This window comes from Protobothrops mucrosquamatus, unplaced genomic scaffold (genome assembly GCF_001527695.2).
Source record: "Protobothrops mucrosquamatus isolate PMUCROS unplaced genomic scaffold, P.Mucros_1.0 scaffold_281, whole genome shotgun sequence".
Classification (NCBI taxonomy): Eukaryota; Metazoa; Chordata; class Lepidosauria; order Squamata; family Viperidae; genus Protobothrops; species Protobothrops mucrosquamatus.
The window spans coordinates 360,317-385,037 of NW_015386357.1; the positions used below are offsets into that span (position 1 = coordinate 360,317).

At 36.8% G+C, this 24,721-nt stretch overlaps 1 protein-coding gene across 3 annotated transcripts; it reads left to right on the top strand.

Annotated features, from left to right (window-relative positions):
- Positions 1–1,729: 1,729 nt before the first annotated feature.
- MLF1 (myeloid leukemia factor 1) lies at positions 1,730–22,859 on the top strand. Of its 3 annotated transcripts, XM_015831821.2 has the most exons (10): positions 1,733–1,900; positions 7,554–7,704; positions 14,093–14,137; positions 14,265–14,309; positions 14,995–15,039; positions 18,026–18,112; positions 19,093–19,221; positions 20,115–20,274; positions 20,553–20,685; positions 21,313–22,859. In XM_015831821.2, the coding sequence occupies exons 1-10, from the start codon at positions 1,857–1,859 to the stop codon at positions 21,422–21,424; spliced, it is 951 nt and encodes a 316-aa protein (XP_015687307.1). In that variant the 5' UTR covers positions 1,733–1,856; the 3' UTR covers positions 21,425–22,859. The 3 variants fall into 3 exon arrangements, with proteins under 3 accessions (XP_015687308.1, XP_015687309.1, XP_015687307.1); XM_015831822.1 differs by lacking the exon at positions 14,265–14,309 and having other exon boundaries at positions 1,730–1,900; XM_015831823.1 differs by lacking the exons at positions 14,093–14,137; positions 14,265–14,309; positions 14,995–15,039 and having other exon boundaries at positions 1,731–1,900.
- Positions 22,860–24,721: the final 1,862 nt, after the last annotated feature.

The following is a 24,721-nucleotide window of genomic DNA, read 5'->3' on the forward strand; positions in this document are numbered from 1 at the left end:
GCACAGTCAATCTATAATTTGACAATTGGAGCTCACCTCAAAGCATCTAGGTCTCAGATGCTTGTTTTTCACCATACAAAGCTCCAGATCATTTTGCACTATCCAGATCATTGTCTTTATATTCACTGCAATTTCCTAATTTAATCGTAGTCTTAAATAGAGTCCATCAAATATCAAATCAAATCAAAATGTTCCCTTATTTTCACAGAGGGACATGAGTACCTCAATGACCTCTGTCTCATTGAGCATTTGCCATTTAAAACTTCCAGTCAAACACCAACAGCGCATGCACATGCTCAAACAAATAATGCCAAAAAGTTATAACTCTGTCCATTCTTCTCTTATGTTTCATCTGCTTCTATGGACAGCCATCTATGGAGACTGGACAGCCATTTGTCTGAAATGGTATAGGGTTTCCTGCCTGACCAGGGGATTGGACTAGATGACCTCCAAGGCTCCTTCCAACTTTATTATTATTATTATTATTATTATTATTATTATTATTATTATTATTATTATTGTTGTTGTTGTTGTTGTTGTTGTTGATCATTGCACAGTCAGCCAGATGTTCAGACTGGATTTGGCATTTTGTCTACCTATCAAGGACCTGGGATAGGCAGATGTGGATGTTTGATGGTATTACAGATATCGTTGCAGGATGGAAGCGGTTCCTAGTAAGGCCGCCTTTTGCAATTGACTAATGGCGAATTTGTCAATGCCAATGGTGTTCAAGTGGTGCTCAAGTTGCTTTGGGATTGCACCCAAGGCGCCTATTACTATTGGTACTACCCTTGCTTGCTTTTGCCACAGTCTTTCTATTTCTATTTGTAGGTCTTTATATTTTGTTATCTTCTCCAGTTCTTTCTCGTCTATTCTACTGTCTCCAAGCACTACCACGTCCACTATCCAGACTTTTTTGTCTTTCTTACCGACAATTGTTAAGTCCGGGGTGTTGTTGTTGTTGTTATTATTATTATATTTCTTGCCCAACTGTTTTGGATTTTTAATCAAATTTAACCTATTTAATAAAAATTAAAAGCTTATAAAATTAAGTATTAGAAACAGTAAGATAGTTTGCATTAGAATGAATCCAGACAGAATAGACTCATTGCTTTTAAGAAGTCTCCTCTGAGCATGACTAAAACCCATTCAGATTACTGCATGGTGGAATAAAAAATCAAATCAAATCAAAACGTTCCCTTATTTTCAGAGAGGGACACGAGCGCTTCAGTGACTTCCGTTTCATTGCGCATTTGCGGCTGATGATGTTCTAGCTGCAATTGTTTCGGTGTCTTTCTTTAGAGCAGTGTTTCTCAAGCTTGGCAGCTTGAAGATGTGTGGACTTCAACTCCCAGAATTCCCCAGCCAGCTATGCTGGCTGGGGAATTCTGGGAGTTGAAGTCCACACATCTTCAAGCTGCCAAGGTTGAGAAACACTGCTTTAGAGATTGTACAGCATGACTTTTTTTTTGGACGGGGGAGGATAAAAATAAGAAATTAACACAAGGGGACGAGTATCAGGAGAAACACGGGCCGGGAACAGCTGCCCACGCACAAGCCCACCTCCCCTTCCCCAAAAGCCCATCCAAGCCGGCGGTATTGCCTTGGAGCCAGTTGCCATGGCAGCAGCAGCAGCAGCAGCAGCTCTGTTCTATTATCGTCCGTCGCCATACTGCGTGCTCGCCGGAGCCAATGGGAAAGGGGAGGCGGGGATTCCAAGGAGAAGGGGGCGGGGCGAGAGCGGGCAGGAGGTTCGTTTCTAGAGCTCGTCGTCTGGCGGCCCCAACGGAAAGATCGGGCGTTCAGGCGGCGCTGAAGGCGGAAGGAGGAGGGCAGGCGTCTCCGGAGCAGCAATCATGTTCGGGCTCTCCAGGGTCTTCGAAGACGACCCCTTCTTTCGGTGGGTTGAGCCGCGGCTGAGAGCGGGGAAGGCGGGCCGCGGAGGTCAGCGGCGGATAATTTCTCCGAACGAAGCCGTTCGGGTTTCAGCGGATGCGGGGGGGAGCCGTAGCGGTCTGGGTGTACAAAGAGGCCGGGCCTCCCTCCTGGTCTTTTGAGAGCCAGGCGCCGTCGACCTATGTATCCGTGTATCTGGGATGCGGCGTGCGGAGGATGGGCTTGCAGGGCGGCCGTGGAGGAGGAGGAGGAGGAGGAGGAGGGACCGCCTTGCTCAATGCGCCAGCGAAACTGCAGCCGCTTTGCCCCTGATGCCCCAAGTTAGGGTTTCCTGCCTGAGCAGGGGGTTGGACTAGATGACCTTCAAGGTCCCTTCCAACTTTACTATTATTATTATTATTATTATTATTATTATTATTATTATTATTATTAATACTCGTGTGCCTGCATGATCATGCTAGCACAGTGTTTCTCAACCTTGACAATTTTAAGGCATGTGGACTTCAACTCCCAGAATTCCTTAAAATTGTCAAGGTTGAGAAACACTGTGCTAGCAGGATCTGAATAGAATAGAGTAGAGCTGGAAAGGACCTTGGAGATCTTCTAGGGAACGACCCCTTGCACAAGCAGGGGACCCTATACCATTTCAGACAGGTGGCTGTCCAGTCTCTTCTTAAAAACCTCCAGTGTTGAAGCACACGACACCTTCTGAAGGCAAGCCGTTCCTCTGGTTAAACTGTCCTCACTGTTAGGAAGTTTCTCCTTAATTCCAGGTTGCTTTTTTCCTTGATTAGTTTTCATCCATTGTTTCTTGTCCTGCCTTCTGGTGCTTTGGAAAATAAGTTGACCTCCCTCATCTTTGGGGCAGACCCTCAAATACTGGAATACTGCTATCAGGTCACCCCCCGTCTCCCTTTAAGTGAAGGTGCTTTTTGGGCTTCAGAGTGCATCGCCTATTTATTTGTGCGTGCACTTGCAGATAAAGGTATACTAGCAAAAGGCGGACGTTTCCCTTGGTCCATAGGCCTACTCCCAAAATGGAGAGGATTAGAATTCAAAGTGGTTTTTGTTCTGTTTCCCACCATCAGAACTGATGAAGCTTCTTGGATGAGAATCAAAACATTTTCTTCTTCTTCCTCCTCCTCAAGGAAAAAACAATGCAGTTTCTTTTCAAAAAGCACCTTTGAGACAACTATGACCTGGATGACTGAAAATCTCCACAGAGATTTTGGTTCAGTTTTGGAGGATGCTGGAATTTACATAGGCTGAAATGGGTATTTGAAGCCTCTGTGTTTAAGGTAGACATTTTGGGTTTTAAAATCCCACTGCTGACCCTCCAAGGCAAGCAAAACTCTGGGCCAAATTCCTCAGGATCCCACGAGGTTGCAAATTGAATGATGGTAGGCCAAGTGCAAAGCATACTTTTTGCACCTTTGGTGAAAGTCAGAAAGAGCTTTAGGCAATGAAGAGTCTATTAACTTTTTAGATGCCTCCTTATGTCTGTTTTGAAGTAAGCATCTCTGAGGTACATAGTGCTTATTTACATATTATTGTGTGTAGAATGTAATTTGGTTTGCTCTTCTGCAACCTTCCCAGCATTATGAAACTGCCAGTGACCGTCTTATATGGAATGAGAGAAAGCTGCTCTTGCTGCAGCATGTTGCAGTTCCCTTGCAGATGTTTTGCTCTCACATTTAGGTTTCCAGCTTATATTTTGGTGAGCAATGTTCTGAAACACTGCCAAAATAAAAGGTGTTCACTGTAGGTCTTTTGAAGGTGAAAAATGGCATTTTTATAGACAGTGGCTTACATTTGCTTCCAAGATTTTGGTTTCATTCATATTAAATCTGTTTTGGAAATATTGATAGACAAATACCGATACAAACATTTATTTTAAAAAAGCCCCTTGTGGCTTAGATTTTGGTTAATACATTCTGAAAATTCAAAGATAAAACTGAATTCTCATATGTTGTGCAAAAAAGAGGCAAGGTTTTTGTTATACCTTAAAATAACTGCTTTTGATAAAATAATTCATTATTTTTGCTGCTTTTTCATATATGTTGGATGATCTGTTTTTAGCCCAGACTTTTAATTTTTACCCTGTAACAATAAACACTGACTCTTAATAGAGAGTTAGCCAATGTGAGTGTTTCTGAAGTTCTGCAGTGTTATATTCTGCTAAATGCTTACTATATACAGACCTACTGTAAGTCTGAACCCCGTTAGAAACTTTAATGAGACTTTGTTTAGTATCAGGGTATAAAAGTAATATTTTAATATCTAAATTGCATTTAAATCTGTTCAAAACTAGATTCCAATAATTTGTGTTCATGTAAGCTTTTTGCTTTCACAACAAATCGTAGCATTAATGAAAATCTGTTGCTGTATTTCTGAGTACAGGTTACTAATTGTTTACAAATATTCTTAAATGGGTTATTTATAAACAGTCCTGAGGACTTTTACTATACTTGGAATTGTATGGTGATGAAACTTTTTATCTGTATGACCTGCTTTAGTCAAAGATAATTTTCAGATGCCATTTTTGATTTAGCTGGGTACTCAGTCAGAAAATAGTTTCTAGTTATTTGAGAAATTGCCTGTCCACTGTAGTTTCCTGCAGTTGTCCTGCTCTGAGTCCCATTGATCAGTGTCATTTGTGGAACTCAAAAATTGGGCCTTCTCTGTCCTAATACCTACTCTTTGGAACAACATTCCCCTGACATCCTTATGACACCCCCCCTCCCAACCTTGATCTTTTTCATTATACCTTCAAGACCAGCTATTCCCCCAGATCTTGGATTAGAGTAGATGCTGACTTTAAGTGGTGGTTTTGTTTTGTTTGACTAGTATCTCCAGAGTCTCTCTCTTTTTTTTAGGTTTTGTACCATTGTATTTTTATTGTTCTTTTGTAAGCTGCCAAAAGTTATGATGAATTGAGTTGTTGTGTATATCAGAGAAATAATACATACATGCATACACACACACAATTTTGTGGATTAACTTAACATCTATACCAAAATCAGACTTGAATATTAATCTGGCTCATTTCTAACTTTTCCCTAGAAGCAGTATTGTTTGGCTACTAATTTTGCAGTACTGTAATTTCTCTGCTTAGGGCACAATTGTACATTACTTACAGATTATATGTAAGCTACAATTATATAGTAGTTATACAACTTTTGAAACCAGAGAGCAATTTTATTCGGTGTCAGCAGCTGTTTTGGTGGCTCTGACAGGGTGTTAAGACTTTATGTCAGTTTTGTTGCCAACTTCTAATGTAATAAAATCAGTGGCATTAATCCAGAGACTTGCATGCCCAGACAGGCTGTTTCCTTGGCATTTAGTTTTCTTTTGAAACAAAATTTTGTTTAGCCAACATGTGGAAGTCAGAAAGTAACTTGACTCTTTAAAAAGATTAGTAGGCTGAAAATGAGCCAAAGCACAGGTGATTCCATATTAAAGAAATGTAGGTCGTTGGGTTAATCCACGGGTAGGCAACCTTGGCTCTTTTATGACTCGTGGACTTCAACTCCCAGAATTCCTGAGCCAGCATGGCTGGCTCAGGAATTCTGGGAGCTGAAGTCCACGAGTCATAAAAGAGCCAAGGTTGCCTACCCCTGGGTTAATCCATAGTGCTGATCAAATCCCTTTGTCCAGTGATATTGAAAAGGAGGGTGATTTCCTGTAATTCTTGCGGTTCTCCATGCACCTTAAAAATCTGCTCCAAAAGTTGGAGAATCTACTGAACTCAGTTCCAACAGGCCATGGAAAACGTATAAAGGAGAAGAGAGGGAAATTCCACTGGACAAATGGATGCCTTCATACACAATATTGAATTAAGCCTATTGTGGTGGATTCATTGTGAATAAGGAGCACAACACTGAGGAGGAGGAGAAGAACCATTTTTATTGGAACTATCATTGCGCACCTCCTTTAAAAGAGATAGGAATCCCAAACAATGGAGAAGCAAAGGTTTTCATAGCAGTTTGAGGTTTGAAATCCTAGGAATCTGATTTGCTAGCCAGTTTGGGCAAACTAGTCAGGCCCTTGTCAGTTTACTTGGGGTGAGTTCAATTGTTAGATAAAATGACCTTTCAAAAGAGCAGCATCCCTCCTTATAGAAGGGGGTGGAATATGATTGGGGATAAAACATTGGGGTTTCTTTATGTTGCAATTCCCTTGTATGGGCTACACTGTGAGCTGATGAGAAGGCTTCTATTCTTTGGTTCAGGGAGCTTTATCTGGGGGCAGGAAGGTTCAATTTGGGTCTGACAGGATTAGGCAGCAATAAACTGAGTTTGACCCTGATCACATCTAAAGAACAAGAGGAAAGGGTTACAACCTCCATTTTGTTTGTTAGATTTATTTTCTCTACCATACTAGAGTAGCCCTTCTGGATTGTGTCCCCAAAGTTCTAAACCTCTACTTATACTACATCTGGTTTTCTTGTAGTATAATTATAATTCCATTCTTGTCCTTATTTACTTTGAGTTTAAAAATGCATAGCAAGCACTCCCTAGAGCATTTTGGGAAAAATAAAAGCATGGAGTGGAGAAGCAAAGCAAGTGTTTATGTTCCTGTAAATGAATTTGCTTGAAATTTGGTTAAAAGTAACCCAAGATTTAGATATTGTTATAATAGGTAGTAGTGGGTATATACTTTTTTTAAAACAACAACAACAAAAACAAAATATAGTACGGTTTGCATGATGTTAGTCATAAAGACTGTCAGTTTTCTTGCTTAGAAAGTGTTTAAAATAGAAACTAAATACTAATTCTCATTTTTGGGGAAGTACTATTTTGTATTCTGTAGATCATGCAAATTGCTAGCACTACTTCGCTATGGGAGTAACTTCTAAAATGGTAAACTAATGTAAAAGCTTCCTTTGCCTCACAAGGAGAGAACTGGAATTGACAGTCCAGCAATACTGTCTAGGATAAAATTGGTTTTATAAATGTCTCCTTGATTACACAGCTGTTCCTGGGAAGCTTTACTAGATCTCAGACTCTTTTCTGGTCCTGCCAACTTTTTTCCTGAATAGTGTAGACAGGTGCAGAAGCAATTTCCCTTTTGCAAAAGGCTGCCATGTGAAACTATTTTTGTATAGTTCACTTATCGGGGCAGTATGTTGTACCAAACTAATGTTCTAATAAATCTTTTATAGAAAACACTATAATATAAAATTAACATAACAAAATGGCAGCTGTTTCTAATATATGTATAAGTGCCACAGTGAAAACAATGTTCTGCACTTCAATTATATTTAAATAACATATTGGAATACATTGATGTAACTTGTATGGTATTAGTATATTGCAAGGAAAATATACTCAGGTATACCTTTCATTCTATTGACCTTGACAGTAAGTCAAATCTTCTGTCTTTGGGATTGAATGAACCTACTACAGTGGATATTCAGATCATGCACCCTCCCTGTTTTACTGATTTGCTTGTTTTAAATGTTCTATCTTTTAATCTTTCTTGGGTATCATAATGTAAAATGCATCAGTTAACTTTGAAAAACAATGCGATCAGTGAAAACTATGTAAATTCTCTGTAAGTAGTGGCTTTTGTTATATGTTGTATTTGAGAACTTCGCCTGTTCTCTAATGCAGAGATAGATATTCTGTCCTCTAGCAATCCTATTTTATTTTCAGGGATTCATTTACTGCCCATAATGAACACGTACGACATGCATTTTCTGAACCTTTTGGGCGAGATCCATTTCTTTCAATTGAAGATAGACAAGGAGGTCTACATCACAGAGGACATCCCAATTCTCAGATGGCTTTGAGAGACAATGACAAGGTATGTCTTCTTTCAGATAATGTCAAATTCAACTTTACTACTCCTGTAGAGGGAAAAATTGTGTTTTGGTGGAGAATATGGAGATTACAAAACTCTTACATTATTTTTAGTTCTGAAGGACTACATTTATTTAAACAATTATTCTAATGCTGAATCATTTTCTTTTCTCATGAAGTGAGATAACTGAATCTTTGGGATTTATGTTCTAGTTTAATACTACAGGGGTTGAAGGACAGTGCCAAGTTCTGTAATCTATGCACTGGAAACTGATATAGTTTACAGCAGCAGAAACTGTCACTTGTAAGTCAGAAGGGTAACTGCCAGATTTTTTTTTATTCTTACATTTGTACTTAGGGACATCCTTTGAAATAGAAGTACCCCATTAGCTAGAGTTACTCCTTTTTTCCTAGATATAGAAAGATCACTATGCCTTTGGCCTTTTGCTGTCTTGTTCTAATTATAATTATGGGATTGTGTACCTGTAAGAAAAGTAAATAAAATACATGTGATGCTTCTCCAACTTTGTTTCTTTATATAATGTTAAATATCTGTTTAATTCCAGAAAATACTGTAATACTATAAAACGATCTATAAATGAATATAAATGTCTGGCTCTTGGTTGTCATTAAATGACAATAAGAAAAATCCAAATGTCTTTGCTGGCATACACATAGATAATATTATTACATATGCATCACTCTCTGGGGAATGAATGAAACAGAAATTATTTAGTAGTAAAGTTCACCTTTTCTGTGGATCTGTTAGAGCAGACATGTCAAAGTTGTGACATCATGTGACGTCGCGCAATGTATCGGGATGGTTTTGCCATTGCTGGCAATGGGGTGGGCGCAGCTTCCATGTGACGCATCCGGCCCATGGGCCAGCAGTTTGACACCCCTGTGTTAAAGGATTTTAATCTCACTAAGACAATACAATAATAACATCCATATTGAATTGCTCTTAGTACAGCTCTTGACTGTAACTCAGTTGCTAGGAGCACAGAGTTGCTTCTATGAGTTATTTCTGATTAATCCTATCTGCTGACAGATTGACTTTGATCAGTTTAGCAGAGAGGCAACTTCTTCCTGAAACCATGTGCTCCTCTTCAAAGGTCTATTCCAGAGGGATGCTCCAACCTCTGGAGGAGATTTGAGGAATGGAGAAAAGTGCAGAGAAGCAAGAGGAGTGTGTTGAGTCAAAGCCCAAGATGTGTATGAGTATTAACGTTACCAAATTGGATTTTGCTCAGTATCCAGAAAGAAAAATCTCACAGATCTTTAATTGAGATAGAATATTGTTGGTACATGTTATCATTGTAACATTTCTTTACCTGCCTTTTCAGTTGGAAATGACACACACTTACTTTATATGTTTTGAAAAGTCAACTCAGTTTCCTCTATAATTAAACTTAATTTTGGTAAGGCTTTAAAAAAGTATACATCAATTATCATTACATCAGCTCAAAACATGTTATAAAAGTCTTGATAGCATGTTCCTATAAATATTATGTTAGTTTAAGATTTGGGGGAATTGGCAAAGTAGGCCAAACTGTCACCAGCATGGAAACAGGCAGTTTTGGACCATCTTGCCTAAACTGTAACATGCATGCTTGTCTGGACTGAGACCCAAAACATACATTTTCTGGGCCCAGGTGTTCCAAGGTGGGAAGAATAGGAAAAAAAGGAAAGTCATTGATGGAGGAAATATGTATGGCTAAAGGAAGCTAAGGGATAGAAGAAAGATACAGGAAGATTGGGAGATGTGCAGGGACACAACAATGTGGAGAAAGTGACCCTGCTCAGAATGTTCCACCCAAATTCCTAGCTACAATATCATAGATCATAGAGCTAGCATAAGAAAGACATTATTTTACGCATATCCCTATAGATTCTATGGGAATGATTAGTGGAGTATTTATCTTACTACTTTTAAAATGCATGTCATTTGTTTTAAGTATCTTCGCATTTTGACTACTATACATATAGATTTGTATTTCTGTATTTTTGTATTTTGCATTTTTTGTATTGTGTGTATATTATTTGTTTTTAATATGCTGTGAACCGCCCTGAGTCCTATGGGAGAAGGGCGGTATACAAATTAAATTATCTATCTATCTATCTATCTATCTATCTATTAATGCTCCTAAACAAATTCATGTGGGCTTAATTTTTGTGATATTTTGTGTTATGATAAGGGCACTGAAGAGCATCTCAACCTTTCATAAAATTATTACAGAACGCAAACATGAATGTGGCTATATTAAGAATGCTATTCTTTCTCAGGAACTAAGGGAGGAGATACAATATCTAAGCGTGTTTGAGGTATATAGTTATTCAGAAGCTGAATGATAGATAGGATTATGCAGCCATTATGTAGCCAAAGGATTATCTGTTATAGGAAGTAGAATTCCTCATAGGATCTAAATCTACTATTGCTTTGCGTTTGCAGTCTTTGTATTACTGCATTCATTTCACTAGAAAATTACAGTGTTCTAGGTTGCTATACAATTAATTCTTTTGTTTTCCTCCATTTTTGAACAAAGGAAGACTGTGCTGTTCCCAAGGATTATGGTGCTTTTGTGGATTTATTTGGTTTGCTACATTTTTTGTCCTTAAATCAGCTCAACATTTTCAGACCCCTCCACCACTGCCGCCACACTGAGTTCCATGCCCGGTGTGGTGGCGGTGGCTCCGAGCCTGGTGCAGATGCTGATCCAGGTGCCAATCAGTGCCAGGCTCAGAGCCACACCGGCACGGCAGTGGTGGTGGGAGGTGTGAAAATGGGAAGCCTCCAGCATTGCCGCCCTCCCCGGCAGGCTCTGCTCTGCCCACCTGCTTGCTCACCCACCCACTTGACTCTCTCCTTGGCCGCCTGTGGTGAGTTGTCCCTGAAGTGAGTTGTCCATATGGATTTGTCCTGTGGCAACTTGGCTGCTATGAGTTGGCAGAGGCAACTTGGCAGTAGCAGTAGTTGACTGCGGTGAGTTGTCCTAGACAATGGAAAAATCCTTTCCCCATATTTGTTGTAGTAATATCCTCATTGGCCTTAATCACAATAGTGTTAAAAATACTATTTCATTAAGAAATTGGATATTAATATTCTCCCAAAAAGTATACATTGGAGTTGGCAATTTAATTGCCTTCAGACATTTTGGAATTCATATGTTCTTTTAGCTATCATTAGAGTTGCTGGAAACTGCTTATGCTTTGACAGCAGATTATTGCCACTGTTTAGTTCCTAGCCCAAGGGTCTTCAAACTTGGCCCTTTTATGACTTGTGGACTTCAACTCCCAGAATTCTTCAGCCAGCCCTGTCCTAGCCCATGTATTAATAGAAAACTAAGATACCCCAACATTTTATAGGTACCTACTCTGGAGTTATGCCTATGCCTCAGTACATGCGCCATGTAAATTCTCAAGTTTGATTGTGTATAAGGAAAATTTTTCAATTGTATGACTAAAATTCGTATTTGCTTCAAATTTTAATTGTAGAAGTTAGTTGTGCTGAATAAAGTGAGATTTTTTGTATATGGGATGAGGAGAATATAACATGAAAGTACATAGACTTAAGAAGTGTAGGCTTTGTAAGGGAAGAGGAGGAGATAAATGAGTCATGAGACAGAAAGAATAAGCTACTGTATACATGAATAGAATTGTTGAGTGATTCTACTTGTGAACAGGGATCTTGTTAGTGCATTGTATAAAGTACTGTGAATGTGCTGAATACATGCAGAATGACTAGTACAAACATGATTTTCATGTGATGCTTTAGTATAACTATCTCCTTCACCCATGCTTCTGGGCATTCTGGTGTACTGCTAATTTATTTTTTGAAGGATTTGTAGACTGTTTCAGTTGTACAACTCTAAGTGGCAAATAGCATTCTCCTTACATAATATATGTTGCTTCAAACTGAAGATTGGCTGAGCTATCTCTATCCAATTTTCCACAACTCCTTCTAACTTCTGAAGCCTCAGACTCTCCAGTCATTTAGCATAACTGACAGTTTTGCCATCCAGACATAGTTAAGTCTGTTTTCTGTGTTCTGAAAGTACAGTACCTCCATTCAGTAGTATTTATAGCCTCATCTATTTATATGTGTTCTGGCAAGTAACTTATTCACGGTGACTTTATAAGCCAAAGTATTCTGTATATTGTGACAGATTTACTCAGTATGCCTTTTCAATGACCTTTAAATCTGCTGACATTGCTAGGATTCTATGACTATTTTAGTATTTTGCATAATCTTTGATCTTACAACATAATTTGTTTGCATGCAGACTATTTCCCTTATTTTAATTGTTATGATCTGCAGTTTTTCTCAGCTCACTATAATTTATTAATTAAAATTTATGTCTTGAAGAGGAGCAAGTATGTTGATGTATTCAAAGTTCCTTTTTGAACTGGCTAATCTCCACTGAATCTACATGGAATTGAATATTTGGAAACATGAGTGATGTATAAAGTGCTTAACTTGATACTTCAAAGGTAGTTAAAAGTTTTTTTAAGATAGGTTTAGATGCTTAAAGTATAATCATTCATTAAGCATGTCTATTTCAGTTTCAGATTAGATGTGGCAGAAGCTGCAATGTTTGTTCATACCAGGTGAAAGTGGAGTGCAAGTTGTAACTATAGTTTGAAAAGAAACACATTGAAGAGAGGTGATAACTTTCCCTGCCTTCTCATCTGGGACATAACAGACTGCCTTCATGAATGCCTCAGGAGTTGTTCTGTCCCAGAGTGACAGAATTCAGATGAAAACAAAAATGAAACTTGGTCCCTGGGTTATAAGAAGGCTGGAAATTTATCTATTTATTTGTTTGTTCAATTTCTATGGTCACCCAACTCTGGGTGGCTTACAATTCATACAAAAGTATTTAAAATATTTTAACTCAATAAAAACAGTGAAACCAATAAAAACACTAAAAATATCCAAATTAAATATACATAGGAGCAGGATACTTGGTGGGTTAGCAATATAGCCAATAAACTGGGCCAGTGACACATTTCAGCATCCAAGCCCAGGAACATAGCCAGGTTTTTAGGGCCTTACAAAGGGCTAACGGAGTTGGACCCATCCGGATCTTTGAAGGGAGGATGTTCCATAGAGCAGGGGCTACTGCAGAAAAACCTCAGCTTCTGGTCTCCACCAGTCAACATTCTTTGGCTGACAGGATATCCATCATATCCATTCTGCTCAACCTGGTTGGATGGATAGAGACTCTTGAAAAAACGTGATCCCTCAGGTACCCTGGACACAAGCCATACTGGGCTTTAAAAGCACTTTGAATTGCACCAAGAAACACATCAGTACCAGTGTATCTGGCACGATTTATTACTCATGCAGTTGCATCCTGCACCAGTTGGAGTTTCTGAATGGTCTTTGGGATAGCGCTAGGTAAAGCATGTTACTGTAGTTTAACTTGGAGATTACAAGGGCGTGAGTTACTGTGAACAGGGTCTTCCAGTCCAGGTATGGGCACAACTGGTGCATCATCCGAAGGTGTGCAAAAGCCCTCCTAACCATATCTGCCACCTGTCTTCAAGCAGGAGCCACAAGTCCAGGAGGACCCCCAGATTATGCACCGGGTCTGTCTGGGATAGCTCAACCCCATCCAGAACCAGAGATGGAAGAACCTTGTCTGGGGGGAGTGTGTCCAAATACCCACAGCCACTCTATCTTGCTAGGGTTGAATTGAAGCCCATTTCATCCCATCCAGTCCCCAATAGCCTCCATACACTGGAATAGGGTGTCCATGGCATCATTCAACTTGGGGTAGAGCTATAAAGCTGGGTGTTATCTGCATAGATGATATCTCACCCCGAACCAATGAATAACCTCACCAAGCAGCCTTATGTAAATGTTGAATAGAATGAGAGAAAGATCAGAGCACTGAGGCATCTCACAAGTAGGGACCACAGGCTAGATCTCTTTCATTCTGTCAACACTGAGTAGAACTGGTCCTGGAGAGCCAGCACAAACATTGCCTGCCCCCAATTCCCAGAGATGGCCCAGAAAACATTTGATCAATGGTATCAAATGCTACTGAGAGGTCAAGAAGAACCATCCCACCATCTCAGTCCCAAACCCTGATCTGAACCCCAATTGAAACAGATCTAGATAATCCGCTTCATCCAGGGTTCTCTGAAGTTACCATGTAACCATATGCCATAAAACAGTAATGGATTCATAATTTTCCTATCCCAGTTGTTAAATTGTTCCCTATTGGCCCTTTTATTTAAAGAAGTTGCATGGATGAACGATTTGCCCTTGCGTTTTTCATGTTTAAGATTGATTTGGAGAGTTTCTTGATTTTAATCTACGAAATGTGTATCCTTCACCAACAGTAATATTGCAGCAATTTACATAAGTTGATTTTTTTTTACAGGCGATGAGCTGTTCCCTTATGCCTTTTAACAGTTTTGGTGGCATGGTTAGTATACAAATACAACATGAATTTAATCTGAGCATGCCTTTTTTCCTTTTAATTTTCTAAACCATAACTATTTCTAAACCATACTAGTGCAACAATTTTAAATGAAATGGTGCTTCTTTTTCAGGGATCAAGTTTTCCATTTATACCTTTTGGCACTTTTGGTGGCATGGTCAGTATACTAATGACAAAGATTACTAAGATTTGGTGATATGTGCATTAGCATTCTTGTTATTTTTCATTTTAGGGTTTTTTTTTGGCTTTTTATCCAGAAATAAGCCTTAAATTTATCTTATTTTTCATTACATATATTTTCTTCTCTTTGCTGAATGACTACTTTTAAAAAATGCTATATATATCAAAAATAGGATATGTACAGTTCCAGTTGTGCTAGTCTTCTCTCTTTTTTCCCAAGGGATCTTAAGAAAACTTCATGGAGTGCATTGGGATAATGAAGTAGTGAACAAGTTTAAATTTAGTTTATACTAAAATATAACTGTAGGTGGAAATTTATGAATATTTGAAGTGAATAGGTGATTTTTTTAAAAAAAAATGTGGACAGGAATGTTAAGGTTTCAGTAAAAAAAAAAAAAGATACAGTGCAGGATGATAGAAATGGGGACTATGCAAGATTCTTATCCAGCTTAATAATATAAAAGTTTTGGGTTTTTAAAAAATACAGTGAAGATGTTGAAGGAAAAAATAGGAAGTAAAATTGGTGATAGAAAATATGCAGGCTTCTTACTTTGCTAATAGTAGCAGATTTCAAGAAAGTTGAGTCCAGATGCACTCCCAGTCATATTTTAAGGTCGTAATATTAATGCTGCAATTTATACGATCTACAATTTCTCTTTTAGGCCATGAGTTTTCCGCTTATGCCTTTTGACTGTTTTGGTGGCATGGTTAGTATATTGCACACACATATTCATTTTTTTTGGTGATGTGGATTTATCTGTTTCACTTGCTCCAAAACTAAGCATCTTGCATTTTGCTTTATAAGTGCATTTTAGCATACTTGTTTCATTTTGTGAAACTGTTTTTGTGTGTTTTTTTTTCCTTTTGGGGAAATCATTGTTAAAATACCTAATAAGTATAATTGGAGATTAATCATGCTATAATTCCCAAAGGCATCTCTTTTATTGTCTTTTATTTTCCTTTTATATATAATAAAGCTATGATAGGAATAAAAACTCAATTTCCAATTACTTTTTTTGTATTTATATTATATAGTGAGATTATATATATTATTAATATATTCATAATATAGTTATTTGTGTCATTAAGCCATACCTTCCTAAATTATTTCAACAAATGTAAAACAAATAATATATACTGAGCAGGTAGCAATTAAAGCTGGGGTCAGTTATATTGAGGTCATGGGCTCTTTGGACATATTTTGGCTCTTTTGTAACAAAACAATTCAAGCAAGCATGTTTGCTGCAGGGAAAATATGCTTTTATTTGTCCTTTTTGAATCAAAGTAAGCCCCAATTTTTTCTGTTCAAGACCATTATAAGGAATGTGTGAAAGATGCTATATACCATGATGGTGTTTGAAGTATATTAACTGATGAGAAAGATCTTTGTGCCTTTTTCTTTTGGACCTGTTTAGTGGCTTTTAGCATGGAGTCCAATAGGACTTATATTGTTCGAAAAAAAGCAGTGAAAATCTGCAAAGTTCTCCTGCATTTCCTATACAATACTCTAATTGCTGTGACTATTTCTGGCATATATATTACTGTAGTTTCTTTCTTTAAATATTTTGATCTTTTTTCAGTGAAAAACAGCATATTGGCTTGTTTTTTCTCCACTAAAGAATATCAAAATATTAATTTCTTCTTCCATAATCTACCATATGCAGTGTATATTAGCCTATACTTTTTAATAGAGACTGGGGGAAATCTAACTAAATATGGCCAAGAGATCTTTTGAATATGGTCTTTTGCTTCCATCTTTAATTCTTAATTCTTTTTCCAATAAAAACATTTCGCTTCAGTTTCTATCACTGTTTTTACTTGGGCGTACCATTCATATAGAAATTATTATATGACCTTTATGTAGTATCCTATGCGGCTTGCTAATTGGGAATACAAGAAATATAGCACTTAATCACAACTAACATTATGAAAGAATTAATGCTTTGTTCATTAATTGGATTTTCTCTCTAGCTATACTAAAGTTTCTCAAATTTCAGAGCAGGTTTAGAAGAAGGGCCAGTCTATTGTGTCAGCAAAACCATTCTGCTGTCAGCGAGACATCATTAGACGTAATTCCATCAGTGGATTCCTAAATATTGCTTAACTTTCATAATTGTGGATGATAATTTAAAAGATAGAGACTTTTATTGCCTAATGAAAGTTGGGAAGTCAGTTATAAATCAAAATTACTGTTTTTATATTTTTACTTTGTAACATTTCTTCCGAGATACTGGAATAATTCGGCCAACCTGTATTAGGAATGGGAGACACCACTTTTGTTCTAATCAAACTTTTAAAAATGGCACAAATGCTGTAGTCCTGGTTTTTAATTTTCAACCCTTTGTTACCTTCTCTTACTTCCTCTCATCCAATTTTGAGAACTTCCAGATTCTGTGACACTCTAGCACTGGGGAAAATATAGAAAGAGAGAGAGTGAGAGGAAGAGAGAAAGATTGAGAGTGCGCATGCCAGATATTTCAATGAGTTGGATGTTCTTTGGTTTCATGCAGTTTTCTCCATTCTTGCTTTCTTGCTTGTTTCATTTTGTATGTGGCCATACATTTTACATGCTAATATTTTCAGTGAGTTTACTGGGATTCCTATAACATTTTGCCTGTTTCTGTAGCATTCCCTGTGGTCTGTAAAGGTGTTAATGCTTTGGCTGGAATGTTAGTAATAAGTGATAGCAGTGTAAACAGAAGTCATGGTTACTGCATTTCCATTTTAGATGATGGAACCGAGACAACCGTGTGTCAAACAAGTGTTATGCTCTTTCATTAGTCTGTATTTTCTTTCCAGTATAATTGTATTCCTAAATTGCATACTGGTTATGGATTGATTAATCAGCTCACAAATTGACCCAGGTGTAGTTATTCAAGTTTATCCACACAAAAAGGAACATTTGTTCCGCATATGGTTAATTATAGCCTAGTGAATATTTCATTTTGTGTTCTTTAGCTTGATAGTAACAAGCATAATCAGCAGTGATAAGACAGAAACAAGGCTTTGCCACTGTATTCTAAATTTTCCTTTTGGTAAGACAGATTATAGTGATATTTCAATTCACCTAATGGTATAAACTTGTTTTTTCATATGTTTGTGAAATAATTATTGTTGTGATAAATTGTTACTTCACTGAAAGCTTAATAGCTGGAAATGAGTTAAGAATCTATGAAATTGTATTTTGATTAAATTTTACTGAGTTAATAAGAAAAGCCTTTCTGATACCTGTATAGATATGCATTTGTATGCCTGATCCAACAATCTTCTCTAAGAACATATTTGACTAAGGGCCAAACTAGATGTGATGTTGGCTGTCCCACAGTTTGGAATTTCACCTGACAAAACTTGGAAGTGACACTTTAGAAGATGTGGCTTAATATATTCTGGCAATCTATTCTTACACACAACCTTGTATTAGCTTAGAGAAATTCCCGGTGGTTTGTCTTGTGTGACTACACTTTGAATTTAGAAGAGTATAATAGCAAAAGAGAAGTGTTTCATAAAAGCCCAACAATACCCTGATTTTCTATTTTGTTTAACTGTTCCTCATAATTGCTATATTTTTGCCCTATCTTTTGATGTAGTCTGCAAAAGTAAGCTCCTCTCCATGTGTACATGAATGAATTGTAATAAAAGTTCTGAGTTTTGAAGCATTTTATTGTTTCTATTTCTTCCTCTCTGTTGAAGCAGAACATGAATTTCAGAAATCCATTCTTTGCAATGGACAGAATGATGTCAAACATGAGAAATGGTATGGTGGATTTGCAAAGAAATTTTGTAAGTTGTTAAGTTTTTATGTTAATTTTTTCATGAATATTGTTCATTAAAATAATAGGGAAAAATAGATTTCCTTAGAGTAGGGGTCCCCAGCCTCCAGTGCTGGGCCTCAGCCCTTTCTAAACCAAGCTGTGGAAGGGGTGAGAGTGCATATACACACACAACCATTCCCCCCGCTGTCGCCACTGCCTCCTCTACCGGTCCGCCAAGCCGGAAAGGTTGGGGAACGCTGCCTTAGAGAAAGAGGTTAGCAGTGCATTATTATCAATTGATAGTTTTTAATTTCAATCTGTGTGTTCTGTAATGAAGGAACTATAAAGCTTATCTATATTTCCTGCTAGAGTCATTTTCATAATGCAATGTGGTGCTTTCTTCAGTTTCATCTCCCTCCCCCCCCGTGCTGGCCTTAGATATAGCTAAATGATGCATATAAAATGAATAGAAATGCCTATCCTGCCATGAAGGTATGTCTTTAAATGCACCTAACTGATTGGTGCATATTTGTATTTTAGCTTTTAACTGTTTGCCAGAAAGCAAGAAATTAGTTCTGAAAAGCTTTCTTTCAGATTGTACTAGAGTAGAGTTTTACTTATTTCCAGCATGTGACAATTCCCAAGTTAGCTCTTCTGTTAAATTAAACCTGTTGGCCAAGTGAGTGGATAAGTTGGCCTAATGGTTCAGAACATTTTGCAGGCCTGGGATATTAAGTCAGTTCTATAGATATGGTTGCATTTCCTAAGATTCATTTTTCATTGTCTAAGTGGAGCATTAATGAAGTCAAGTATTCCTCACATTTAGTTAGATGTGCATAGACACATCCATGTTGGCAGTTACAGAAAAATGGATTGCCTTAGAATTCTTACAGGATTGTTTCCTCCAGTGTAATCTATAGCCTTGTGATAGAGAACTGCAAATATCCATTAAATTTTGGGTTCCCTTCTGTACTGAAACTGTAGTTTTTACTTGTTTCTAAACTTCAGGATAAAATGGCACTTGATCCAAATGCTCACTCATACAGTTCTTCTTCAGTGATGACCTATTCTAAGAAGGGTGACGAACCGCCAAAAGTTTTCCAAGCTTCAGCTCAGACACGGACTGCTCCAGGAGGGGTATGACAATATTTTGGGAATCCTCTCCTAACTAATAATAGCATTAATCTAATTTGGTATGTGCTTCTAACTAATAATAAATGTATTATTGTGCAATAGCATAAAATATTGAAAAATTAGTATAAATGTTTGAAATTAAAACTTGACTTTAAAGTGATAGTATAATGTTTAAAAATTCCCTTCATTGCTTTGCTCATAGGTGTTGCCATCTAATTTGGCTAAGAAGCTTGAATTTGAACCTTAACGTCAAGTTCATGAAATGTAGTATGCAAGTAAGATAAAACTGTTGAAAATAGCCCACAGTAAATCTCTCCAGAACTCAGCTAGTACTTCTTTATCAAAAAGCTTCTAATAATATACTTACGGGCATGCTGATAAGTAGTAGCTAAGATTGTCAAGATAGTTAGTGTTCCTTTCATGTGGCAAATTGCAGAGCACTTTTATCTCTGTAGCTGAAAAGTTCCATCACTGGCTATATTTAGATGAGGTTATGATGGTTTTTGAACCATTCTCATGAAACAGAGTTGAAACCTTAAAATACTGGAATTTGTGCCTGGTTTCTTCTATTTGTGAATCAACATGTATGTTATGGCCATAATGCAGAGACATGATTGTGCATGCAACTAAATTGTTTTATGTGTAGTTTTTGCTGCTGCAGCTGCTCTCTTCCACCTCCGCCCGCAAATATAATTTCCACAGCATAGTGAGTGAAGTTTTACATATGTGCTCATAGTGTAGCCTTCTGCACTTGGCATGTTTATTCTGTGATTAATTTAGGTTTCATATACTATTTTCATGATTTATAAAAAGTTTACTTGAAAGGATAAATCCAGAAAGCTAAATAGGACATTTTCTTCTTATTAGCTTTTTTGTTTGTTTTTGCTTTAATTCAGATTAAAGAAATCAGAAAAGCTGTTAGAGATTCTGAAAGCGGGTTGGAAAAAATGGCTGTTGGTCATCACATTCATGATCGTGCTCATGTAATTCAGAAAGCAAAGAACAACAAAACTGGTGATGAAGAATTGAATCAAGAATTCATTAATTTAGATGAAGGTAAATAGCTCTGTTAGGATCTATTTCCTTCTCTCTCTCTCTCTCTCTCTCTCTCTCTCTCTCTCTCTGTGTGTGTGTGTGTGTGTGTGTGTGTGTGAGATGATCAACTGTCAGTGCTGTATAGATGACGCATAGATCTACATATGTATAAAATGGTGTGTTGTGCCTTTTGTAGATAATTATGTTTTTATTAGTACAAAACATCAAAATATACATACAAATATATGCACACCTTCAGATGAATAAATTTATAATTTAATATTGGAATTGTTTGCCAGGAGAAGCTCATGGATTTGATGAACAATGGCAGAAGGAGATTCTGAAATTTAAGCCCTCTGGAGGAAGACATAATATAGATTCTCCAAAACATAGAAGTATTCATCATGTAAGCAAGGAGGATGCTCCAAGGAGGTATACAATATAATCTTTCCTGTTTTGCCTTCATTATTTTAAGAGAGAGAGAGTCAGAATTCTTTAAGATGTCATATGTGCGTAAGGATTCTGTTACGTAATTAATACACTTCAAGGATGCATTCAACTACTGTGAACCTTAAGCATCCTAATATAAAAATATTGGCACTAATTGTCTGCTGGCTAGTTCAGTTAAAACCTACAAAAGAAAAATATCAAAACAGAAAATCTATGGGAAAACAGTTTTGCCCAAGATTGGGATAAGAAGCGTGTTCTCTAAACCCTGATATTTTACAGCCCTGGGTATCCCTTACTATGTAATTGCTAAGACTTTAGCAACATTTTATGTACCACAAGTTCTCCACTCCTTTATTGGTGTCGTTCTATTTGCCTGCATGTTTGTTTTCCCCAGATCTGAATGACTCCATTTTCATTAGATCACAGGTGACACAAATTGAGTTGGGACGTTGCACTTTAGTTTTGCAAGCCATAAAATCTGAAAAACAATGTCTAGATACAACAATTGGATGGTTAAAGATTTTTCTCTGTATATTCTATGCTTAGCTAATATTACATTGTATAAAATAAACATCAAGAATTCCCTTTTTGTTATCTTTGTTTTTTCAGGGAGAAGATGCATCCAAGAACAGCAGTAGAAGGACCAAGGAGATCTGTATCTTCTATTGAAAAACTCAATGTGAAGGGATCACATGTTCCTCTGAAACCCAGCAGAAAATAATTGTGTTGCTTTTCATGTTAATATGGATGTCTTGGGAGAGGACACAATAATTCTGGATCAACAAATAAGACCAAGCTCTCTATTCCTAGCATTAGTGATTCTTTTTTTTCTTTGACTACTGAATGTTTGTGTCAATTTCAGCTCCTTGGTAACAGTTGGCTCTGAACAGTAATTGAAAAACACTGAGACTGAAAAGTACTTTATGGCTTTTTAAAAGAAAATGTGGAATGTTACAGCTATTTTCATTAATACCAACTACTCTAACTAATATGAGGACAAAGTTAGCACTACAAAGATAGTACCAGTTTTCAAGGACTTTAAATAAATGCACTGGTATGCTTTTGGCAAAAGGCCAATCTTTCGAAAGTCTAGATTACAGTTGAACTGCAAAGTCATTAGCCATTACAAAATGAAGATAATGTCAATTTTCTTATTATCCCTGAAATCTACCCAGAATTAGTTTTCCCAATATACATGAACAGAATCAGTACTTAGTTACATTTTGGATAGACAACAAAACAAAAAACAAAACATTTCACTAAGGGGGATTCTGCCATCTTTGCATAAAAAAATTAACCCAACTCATTACAAATTTATTCCGATTTGTAAAAAAAATACATTTACTCTGCTTTGATTGAAAATTTTGTTCTAAATTAATTCCACATTCTAATCATTATTTTGATAGAAAAAGTACTAATTTTTACAAACAGTGATTTATAATTGGAAAAGGGTTGTTTTAGGATTGGGTCAGATCAATAGCAATGTAACGTTCATAGGGCAAACAAGAATTCAGCAGAGAAAGTGGTAACTGAAGCTCATTTCAGTTTCCATATTCCATACTGGAGCAAAAAGGTGCACAGCTGACATCAGGTGATGGAGAATTTCTGAATTATCAATGCATTTTAAGACTGTTTTTAGTGCCACTCTCCTTTTTTTTGAAGATATTTTCCTCTTGTTCATAATTATTTTGTTTGTTTACTGATTAATTAGTTCATTTTCATGATGCTGAAGGGTAAGCTAGAGATGCAAGTGGCTGAGCACATGTAGGTTTAGAGTTTTGCAGTAGAAAAAAAATCAAAAGTACAGATTTACTGAATGTAGTTGTCAACGTGATGATTCCCAGACCTCCCATTTTAAGCAATTCAAATTGATAAAACATCTTTTAATACAAAGTCATATTAAAACCTGAATATTTTGATTAATTGATTATCAAGGCTTGTCAGTTTAGATATTGCTGCTCTGTAGGGATAACTGGGAAACATTACAGTTTTGATATCTGAGCTTCTGTGTTAAAAGTTCTAATATTGTGATATCTTATTAAATATTTACTAAGTAAAATATATGTACCTCTGCTCTTTCAAGGTATGTAACTTAGGTATGTATATGTATGCCATTCTTCATACTGAATAAATACTATGCTATATTAGATTGACAATTTTAACTTATATCAATCTTTCAAATTTCATAAGAGAGTTCTTCATTAACACTTGGCACTTTTTTGATAATAAAGAGCCGTTCAGCAAAATGTGTGTGTATGTTGCAGAAGAAATGCTATAATGTAGTGCTGAAATTATAGTCTATAACCTACTTTCTTCCATAAACTAGCAATTATAAGCTTGTTAACCCTTTCTAATCTCAAATATCTCTGGCCAGAGTACAAAATAAAAAGAACAAAATAATAAATATATTAATAAATTATTTAAGTTTTTTTTAGCTTTTCAGATGTAATAGCTGTTGCCATAAGCCATCTTTACTATGGTTGGGGAATATCCAATATTGCAGCACAGATTTATTCACTTTATTCACTGGCTTTAAGATTATGTGCAGGTAGTCCTCAAAAAGGTAATCCTTAAAGACTGTTTAGTGATGATTTGAAGTAACAGCAGCACTGAAAAAAGTGATTTATGACTGTTTTTCACACACCATTGCAGCATCCACATGGCCACATGATCAAAATTCAGACACTTGGCAACTGGTTCATATTTATGACAGTTGCAGTGTCCTGGTTCATGTAATCACCTTTTACGACCTGACAAGAAAAGTCAGTAGGGAAGCCAGATTCACTTAACAACCATGTTATTAACTTAATAACTGCAGTGATTCACTTAACAACTGTGGCAAAAAAGGTTGTAAAGTGGGGCAAAGCTCACTTAGCAAATGTTTCCCTTAGCAACAGAAATTTTGGGCACAATTGTAGTTAAGTCAAGGACTACTTTATATCCTGTGGCCAAGCCAAGAATTGCAAGAGACATACATAATGAGATTGCCACTTATTTCATACTTCCCTGCTGTTATTATGGAACTCAGTAAGACTTAAGTATATTTGTAAGACAACAGATGTTCTACACTTGTTTCATTTTTGTGGTTCTGTATTTCAGTAAGAAAAGTATCAATTCATTTTACAAGTGTATCAACTAGTTCCTTTTAAGCAATTAGCTGAATAGTATACCAATATTAGGAGTGCTTGCCAGATATTTGTATGGTCATTTGGGGGAAAATGTTTAAAATTGTCTAACTTGAGAAATATTCTAATGCATAGCAGGGAGTAAACTGTTGACAAAAGTTTTAGTTACATTTCTGTGTCTTTGGCAGCAGTTAGATATGAAAGATGCTCAAAAGCTCTATCAGTTGTGTGTGTGTGCTGGTGGCATTCCACTTTCTCAGTTTAGAAGTTCCAAACATAGACTGGTGTGGCTGATGATTCTCTGCCTGAAAAAAAAATATTTGGCTCATGTTGCCTAGCTACACTGTTCTCCCCAAGTTAAAAAGAATTCAAATATCAAAATATAACACTTTCTTCATTTCAAAGTCAACAAATACATCGTAGTCTACATCTACGGGGCTCTAAATCACACTGTCTTTGTCATTATTTTAAAGAAGAAAAAAAATTACCTTGGAATAAAATCAGAACTCTTCCTAATTCAATACAGTTCTCATGGCTAGTTTTGTAATGAAGTCATTGATGGGAAATGCTTGGAAAATTTCATTAAAATTATGATCTTTCAATCCATCATCAAGCGTGATTGCTGAGTTAATCCCATTTTCTGAATTTACAATGTGGCTGGCTCATTTGCACTGTATCGTTAGTTGCACCTGGATGACCTTGGGCTATTCACCCACTTTTAACTTTAATTACAGGCACATGGTTGTTGGGTAGATAAAACACTGTAGCAGGATCCTTGGAGTTGTAGTAGTGGTTTGATATATAAGCAAGGACTGACTCAAGTCAAATTCAGTTCCTGCGAGTTTGTGGATGAGGTCTAGTAGTTTTCCTGGCAGTGGTGTAATTTCCCATCA